Genomic DNA, 9,122 nt, shown 5'->3' with positions numbered 1-9,122 from the left:
GGGATGTCTTTCAAGTGTACCATTCCTCCTATTTCAACTCCTCTCCGGCCCTCGGAAGGACTTGTTTCTATGATAGTAATATTAATGAGATAGGGGGAATGGGCCTGGCTACTCATCTAAGCTCCTCGCTCGTCGGTATCAACTAAAGTTCCAACTTAACCTTCTCTACCCACACACTTGCCACACGTAATTGACACCCACAACCTACCCACACACTTGTCACACGTAATTGACACCCACTAATGCCACAAGTAATTGACACCGGCCAGATCAAGGTGGCTTGCCTGCCTACCCAAGCATTTAAAATGATGAAGGAAAGAATGAGATCAAGCTGCTCTGGATAGCCCCTACCCTATGGTGATTCTTAGGTAATTCGGTCAATAAATAAAGGGGAAGAGTTCGCTACCCGGTCATGATTCGAAATTTTCGTGCACCCCTAAATCCAAGTGCGGGAAACACACCACCAGGTAGCGTTCATTAGTAAGGTAGCGACCACAGAGTACAGATAAGTGCCACGCTGCTACCCGTTCTAAGCTTTTAAAATCAGAATCCCAAGACTCTTAATGGTTTTTTACCAAAATTGAAATGCAGCTTTTAACTGAAACGTTAATGGTGACTGAGCTCTGTTCTTCTACCACCACCACCACCACCACCACCACCACCAGCAGCATCATTTATCATCTCAACAAACCCTACAATATTTAATTAGAATGCGATTTGGAAGAAAAAGTTATTGAATGAAAAGAATTCCAAACTGTTTCAGTTTCAGTTAATCTGAAAATCATCTTTAAGACAAATTTACAGGATTTGTTGTTATACCCATCATGAAAATTTCACTTCTAGTCTAAAGGTAATGCTCCCCTTGTAACAAATTTCAGCTAAACAAAGAATTGATTTAATTTAAAACTGTTCTTCTGGATGTATCTCTTTCAATGTTTTGTTCGAACTCTGCCATTCGATCCATTCGCACTTACAGTTCCAAGATCGTAACGCAAGAAATCCCCAAGAAAAGTCTTCGCCGCATCCAAACTCGGAAAATACGTGGGTTCCAAGAAGATCTGCGACAACGCATCTGTAGAATCCGCAGACACCATACCTCTGTTCCCCTTCACCTCCAAGCTCCCCATTAGTATCATGATGAGTTGTCGATACGAGAAGAAGAACCTCTTCAAAGCAGATTCGATTGCCTGTAAAGCCTGTAGCAGGTGAATTCTCCCGCAGTCTCCATCTCGGTGGCCATGGTAGAGCTTCATGGCTGCTTCTTGAATCCTAGGCCCTCCTTTTGGATCCACCTCCACGGCTAAAATTGCAGGAACTTTGTGATTCAGATCCTTCGATGCTTTCGTGATTTCAATCAAACCTTTGGATCTAAAGCAAAACGCGTCGGATTCCGACGAAGATTTGATCGCGAGTTGGTTCTTCAAACGGAGAAAATCTCCCGGATCCATCAGAAGATGGAGGTCTTCAATCTCTGCGAAGAGCTTCCAAATCCGCTCCAGTAACCAGCAATCACTCGCTGCTTTTCCAAAATCTTGGCCATCGATTCGTTCAACGATCCGTGCGTGAAGCTCCTGAGACGCGCGGATCCACGATTCCAAGATCTGATGAATTGTAAAGAGCGCATGGTTCTCGTTGTTGTCGAGGCTCCGCTGATCGGACGGGCTTTTCTTTAAGGTATGGAGATCGGACGGTCTACAGATGAGGTCGTATTCGAGTAGAGGTTTTCCGGCGAGGTTGGGTTCGCCCAAACCCAACGTGAATGGACACCTACGCATCGCGCACTCGATGGAAAATAGGATCTTGGAAGCCATGTCCTCCGATTTCTGCCACGTGTTAAGCTTAGGGAGCAAGCTTCCATCGCTGATCCGATTCACAACAGTTGTCGCTCCGGGGAGCTTCCACACCTCAACGAAACTCCCATCCCTGGCCAAAACACCGTTGGATGTGCTAACATCGACGATCGGAGTAGTTCCACGTGTCTCCGCCGTCTCTTCCCCATCTTCAAAGAGAAGAGCGATTAGGTCGATCTGGTTCAAAGCCAACGACTCGAGGCGGCGCTTCCACTGGAACCCATTCGCGTACGGTCGTGGGTCGGCTTGGACTACCGAGATAAGCCGAAAGGTGATTTCCAGAGCTTGCAACGCTGGTTTCATGAGCGGTTCGTTCTTCCAGTTGGGGAAGTCTCTGGCTGTCCAGAGCTTCGAGAGCTCTGGGATACGAAAGTAGTGCTCGTACAAGGAGCAGGAAGAAGACGAAGCAGGTGAAATTTGGACCGCCTGAACCGGAGATGGTACCGAGATACGTAGCTTATTGGACAGTTTGGGAGAAGTACTGGGCACATCGGAGGATACCATCTTCGATTTCCAGTCCAAATCGACCATATTTCCAAACCCGGAACAGGTAATTGATGAGAGAAGGGTAGGTTACTTAATTAAAACTGATTTGATTGCTTTGAATTGCTTTGAATTGCACAGATAAAGAGAGGATTTATTTATAGACCGAGGAGATTTGAATAAGGAAATATAGGGAGGCGTGTAGAAAGGGGAACGAGGAATTTTCGAGTCGCGGCGGTGAAGAAAAAAACATAAAAATACAGATAGGGCAGCCGAACTGGAGAGAAGCTTATCCAAATACCTAACCCGCGTACGCTAATATTTTCAATGGGACGAAACTACCCTTCAGTGGACGCTGGCTGTATTGGACTGTTGGACCGGTCCAGTCGTTGAAGCAGGAAGGAGGACTTTGACTATTTCCTAAAGCCTTGCTGCTGAACGAGTGGAACGAAAACAGGTTTGGTGTTCCCCTATCCTCTATCCTTGGATGCTTGCACTGTGGTCCATCATGATTCAAGAAAATGGAATCTGGAACAGGATAGTCTCCACCAATTTCGATGAAATTGATAAAAAAAATCGTAGAATTATTCCAGCGGTGCTTCTAATTCCAACTCTACCTAGGAAGATTCGAAAACCCACCCGTGTTTCAAGGGAAAATGACGGCAACCCGTATTCAAAAGGTTCAGCTTAAACCGATTGATTCGAACGAAATTTAACTGGATTGGTTTGATTTCAAACTAAAATCGAATTGAACCAACCGATTAACACTCCTAGATTTCAGATCTAAAAATATTGTTATATGTGCCTGGGGTATATCCACGGACCACAGTAGAATGGGGCATTCTCGTCTTTTGGCTATGTCAGTAGGTTCTACTAATCTACTGTACCGGGTTCGGTTTGGAACTTTGGATAAACCACAGCTCGTAAAAGAGTATCAATTTGTCCGATACGATGCGGACAAATTACTTTTAAAATTGGAAAGTCGAAGAGGATGGCGATTGGTGACTGCACCCAATTTCGAATTCTCCATAGAAAGCGTGCCTTGTTGGACTCGGGCTCCGCGTTTAACGCACCAGTTGCTCATGTTTAGACCTGGATTGGTCCACGTGTGGAGAATAATTACCATCGAAAGTGGCTCCCAAGTCGGCAGTGCCGTTCTTTGCCAACAGATTTAAGCGCCAAAGCATGTGACCCAGGGTACCTTTTGTTTAGCTTCCTAAATCTGACACGTGGCATGAGGATCATATCTTCCCAACGCCGCCATCTGTAAGGTGTAAGCTACTCTGACCTGTCGGCTAAACTTGGACAGATCAGGTTCGATAGTCGGTGCAGGAGTAACGGCCTCGATGATCCCACGTGGTGGGGACCGTTGGATCGTGACGTTTATTTACTTACCTATTTCGCTTTTAACAGACGTCGGTTGGTGAATGTGTCGGTCGTTCATTGGCTTGGATAAGCCGGTGAGGAAATATATATAACAAACGATTGTTTCACCAAATCCAAACGCCGCCAACGACCAACCTGAGCCTCACGGGAAATCTATTCATTAGATTTCTATTGATTGAAAGAAGATTCGAAATCAACGTCCTCAACATGGCAATCAAGTTATCTATTTTGTGATACGGAAAAACCGATTAAAACATAATCGAATCGAAATTGAATCATGTTTTGGATTGAGGTTTTGTCGGAAATAAATTAAATTGAATTGCATTGACATTTATAACAATTGGAAATTATTAAAAAAAAAACACATTTTTTTTCATACTTTTGAATATATTTACATGATAAATCGAAACCAAACTGATCAAATATCAAAATAATTGAGATTAAATAAGAACCGAAGCATCTTTATGGGTTCATTTTTCGGTTTCACTCATTCTCACACGTTCAAGATGAAACCAAACTGAAATCGATTCAATGCAAGGTTTTATAATTCAGGATTGGTATTGGGTATACCAATCCAAATTATCTTGGATCAGACTATATCAGATAGATTTATTCCTACTAAATACCAATCCAAATTATCTTGGATCAGACTATATCAGATAGATTTATTCCTACTTTTTAATAAAATATTTTTTTATCATTTTACCCTTATTCCTTATAAGTGAATCACTCAAGGATCGATAAAAAATTTAGATTGATCAAGACCAAAACCAATTGATTAGATCCGAGTTTTAAAACTATGATCAAACCCATTGATTGACACCCCTAAAGTGGATAGATTATGTATCTATTAAATCCCTAAAAGTGAATAATGTATCAATTCCTATCATTAGATTTTTTTTTTTAAATATTTTTAACATATTATAATTCGGTCATCCTATGGCTTTGACTTCAAAAGTGGGTCAATTTGAGAAGAAGTGGTTTCCTCGCAAGTAAGGTAGGGAAGGCATGAGTGCATGACCCATTATTCTAATCCAAAGCTCTTCTTGTAAAAAGCGTAGATGGATAAGGCAACAAATTAAAAGAAAAAGGGGATGGGGTCGTAAAATGGAGAATGGGCTACAATTAATGATCTTTTTTTTTCATGAACAGTCGTTTGTTTCATGTTTATAAGATAAGATCAATATATGGTTGGATTTTTTTATATAAATAAAAAATAGATAAAATAAGGTTTCATCTAAAATATTCTATATATTTTATAATCAAAAGATTCGAATTACTTATTTGATATACCATCTAATAAGAGGATTAGCATTAAATATTGCTACCTTTTGAAGCTCTATTATAAATGCATTCAAATGAATGACATAAAATATGAGAAGAATAAAAATAAATAAAAAAAGATAAATTGGTTTCCAATCATAATCGTGTTTGATAAGTTTTGGCTAGAATCTTTTTTTATCACGTGGAAATTTATTTATAATTTTTTTTTCTTAATTCTTATTGTTGAGTGGATGAGAGCAATCCTGTATGTAGATTTGTCAAATGTAATGATCCATCTTAATACTTTGGTTTTGACCCATCTTCTTATTAAAATAGGCAACTTTTTCAAAAAAAAAATAAAAAAATTGAATCATAATTGTAGTGTTCGCATTTTTGGTTGGTCGTATGGCAATAGAGGGTGCCATAGATGTACAGTTTGTGTTATCGTTGTTATCAAACTCAGTCATAGTCAACACACTCACACAGCAATCAATAGGGACATGGTGCTGACACTAAAGTGTACAGATGAGCATTTGCATAGAGAACAATCGCAGTATAGTGTTGCAGTGTTCACAGAGTGACTTGGTAGAACTTCTGAGTGAGTTGGCAGTGTTTGGGAAGGTATGGCAGTGATTGAGCGATGATAGATGTCAAATAGCTATTGGGCAAAGTAAGCAATGACATGGCAATCCATGTCAATTGACATTGATTTTATGGCTTCCGCGCTTAATTGGTAGTGTCTAGGGAGGTTTGACAGTGACTAGGAAGCACGGGGCAATGCTAGATATGTCAGATAACAACTGGATAAATAGTTCAAATTTGGAGGAAATTTAGGTCGGTCGAGTGGGGAGAATTGACTAGTGGAGGGTGCTAAAGATGTGTAGAGCATCGAGTCATATTTTCAATGCAACTGTAATCGGGTTGGGTTAATCCAATTGCGATGGCGGAGATACAGTTGATTCAATACAATTGGTATTTGAATGCCAAGTGTTCGATGAAACATTTATTATTTGGGAATTATGATAAGAAATAAATAGCAAAAGACATGGTAAAGGTTCAGATGCATTAACTACCATCATTGAGAGAGTTAAAGATTAGATTCGTTGAGATCACTTTGTAAGAATATTCTCTAGAATATTCTTTATTATTGTCCCATATATCAATTAGGTAATTGATTGATACTAATCTCATAGAATTGGATTTCAAATAGGAAATCCACTTCTTGTCAAATTAGAGAAAAAAGTCCTACCCTATTTACACACCTTGATGGGAGGGTGCAAAACTTTATTTAATAGGACTCTAGGTCCTCTTCCTACCCTAGCGTCAATCTCATTATTAGTTCCATCACCAAGAGAGCATTAAGGGAGCTAGTGGGAGAAACCTAGAGGATCTATTGTGTTCGTGATTGGGATTGCAAGAATAAAGATACAAGAAGAATATAATGACGACAAATTTTTCACAGTCGATGGTGAACGGTATGCGTCGATCCTTATAATATAATTTTGTGATTCAATGATTGTATGACAATATCATATATGTTGTTATTAGTAGAAATAACATCCTTCACACTTATCCCATTAAATTCTCTAAACCCCTTTCTTTGAAAGATGATCTTATTCTGCAGGTATTTAAGTTAAATCTTCTTATTAGTCGAGTTAATGCTCCAGTTCCTATTTACTGGTGCCGTCCCTTTAATACTATTAAACTGAATATAGATGGTGCAAGTAAGGGAAATCCGGGCATTAGTGGTGGGGGATGCATTATTAGAAACAACAACGAGAATATTCTTGTGGCATTCTCCAATTTCTTGGGGTGAGTTTAAATTCAATGGCTGAGTTACGAGCCATTAGAGATGGATTGAGATTGTGTAGGGAATTGTGACTCTGATTTTTATGTTAATTTTGACTCTTTGATTGTGAAACTGGTTACCCAAAGATCCTGTAATTTGTGGAATTGTTGGTATTGGTTTCAGGAAGTTATCAACCTCTGCGATTCTCTGAGAGCTCACATCTGTTTTCTTTTCGGGAAAGCAATCGAGCAACAGATTGGTTAACTAAATTTGCATGTGAGTCTATAATAAATTTGGTTTTCTATGGTAATGATCATTTTCCATGTGATTTTAGTTGCATATTTCGATAGGACAAAGCAGGTTTAGTTGTCTTTAGAATGTAATAGTTATTTTATAGGTGTTTTCTTTTGGGTTTTGAGAGTGATAGAGTGACTTGTCTCTCCTGAGTTGGGGTAAGGAAGGTTATGTTCTCCATTGTCTTTTTATTATCAGTTTCATTTTTAATAAAATTCTAGAAAAACCCAAATCATGTGAATTTACCTGTGTGGGTTTGATGGGAAAAGGATTGAGGTATGTGTGTTCTTTGCAGATGCTTTATATATGCCAAGCTTTTAGCTCAATGGCAGTATAAATCAACTTGGAATTGGATGATTAGGGGATTTACCATGGTGGGTTGGTTCATATTAAGGATGTGAATTTGAAATCGAAACTGTTTATCAAAATCAACCTGAGCCGTTTACATTGAGACCGCAAAACCGTTTAGTAAATAATTCGATTCTAATTTCAAGTTTAAGACCGATTAGGTTGGTTTTAACCGTTTAACCCATTGGTTTCAAACCAAAATTGACATCTTGAAAATCGAACTGTTTAAACTGTCAAAACCGATCCGATTAACCTGTATAACGATTAAATAGTTGGTTGTTTTAATAAAACATAATTATTTAATTTAAGGAAGAATTAAGGACCCATTCCACATTCCACGCACTTCAATATATAATCATATTATTATGTAGTTATTGTTGTAACCCGGCAGTCACTGAGAGGGGGGGTGAATCAGTGAGTTCAATTCCGATACCTAAAAACCTGTCCGATGTCTGGCCAAGAAAAACCTGATATACCTGTCCCTGTTTGCACACAGTCGTATGCACACTCAGCCTCTCATAGGCACTTCCAAGTGTGCACACACATTCCACATTCCACGCATTTCAATATAAAATGCAAACAACAAGCACCCACAACACAGGGTTTTTACGAGGTTCGGCAATTTGCCTACATCCCCGGAGTAGTGCCTGTAAAGGCTTCGTACCTACTCAATACACTACTTTTGACTGCACCCTACAGTCGGGAGCTCCCACACCCAATTTTCTCAAGTCGAAGCTGAGATGGCACTCGTAGTGCCGATACAATGTGTAGCACCCACTACACGGGAGCACCCACTCCCGGTGCTTAGCACCCACTAAGCACACAATAAATAATACAATTAAATTGACCTTATATCAATGCCCTACAGTCAAGCTTTGCCTAGCATGTATACATTCATCCACAACTAGCTAGCATGCTTACAGTTCATCCAAACTAACCTTCATTGCTACATTCATCCAAACTAACCCTTACTTTGAGTTAATGTAAAATCACAGGTTAGAGAATCTCACAACCGATTGCCTGGGATGACTGGAAACTTGTACTGACAAGTTTGGTGCTCACACCTTCTCTCTCCTTGGCTTCTTGCTCTTCAAAGCAAACACATCTTTGCTTTCTTCTCTTCTTCCTTGGATTTGAGTTAATATACCATTAACACACTTCAACCACCTCTTTTACCTCCTTTAATGGCCTAAGAACATTTATCATCAAGAATGTATGTTCATTCAAGGACCAACAAAGAGGGGGAAGCTTCTCCTACCAAAACCGTAGGCTTCTTTCACTCAAAATCCAATTTTCTTGCTTCCATGGTGTAGGGCTTGAAAAAAAGAAGAAGCTGCAACTTGGTTCACCCAAATCCGACTTAAAATGAGGGAGTTATGACCTTTTGAAGTTGGAGCAATGAGATAGCCCGTTAGATTTGAATCTTCGTACGGGTGGCGTAGGCTACACCGGCGGCGCGCGCAACAAAGGCGAAATCTGACCGTAGATCTCATATAAGAGATCTTATAATCCAAGCCGTCCGATTAAACCAACGGACAACAGATCCAAACCGTTAGATTTGAATCTCGATGACGTCATCATGACGTAAGCGCTGACATCGTCAGAAGTGTTGTCGATCTATGATTGGTTGCTTTTCTGGATTTTAAGGGAGCTTGTCTTCCACTCACAAAAGTGAAAATGCATATTGACCGTTGGATCCGAATCTTCCA

General features: G+C 39.8%; 1 protein-coding gene across 1 annotated transcript; it reads right to left on the bottom strand.

Annotated features, from left to right (window-relative positions):
• Positions 1-733: 733 nt before the first annotated feature.
• On the bottom strand, positions 734-2,582 carry LOC122078413 (nematode resistance protein-like HSPRO2). Its single transcript, XM_042644385.1, has one exon. It carries the CDS (start codon positions 2,379-2,381, stop codon positions 930-932), a length of 1,452 nt encoding a protein of 483 aa, XP_042500319.1. The 5' UTR covers positions 2,382-2,582; the 3' UTR covers positions 734-929.
• Positions 2,583-9,122: the final 6,540 nt, after the last annotated feature.

The sequence above is a fragment of the Macadamia integrifolia genome, chromosome 5 (genome assembly GCF_013358625.1).
Source record: "Macadamia integrifolia cultivar HAES 741 chromosome 5, SCU_Mint_v3, whole genome shotgun sequence".
In the NCBI taxonomy this organism is placed as follows: Eukaryota; Viridiplantae; Streptophyta; class Magnoliopsida; order Proteales; family Proteaceae; genus Macadamia; species Macadamia integrifolia.
The sequence above is the reverse complement of the archived record's forward strand: the minus strand, read 5'-3'. Positions and strand labels throughout refer to the sequence as shown.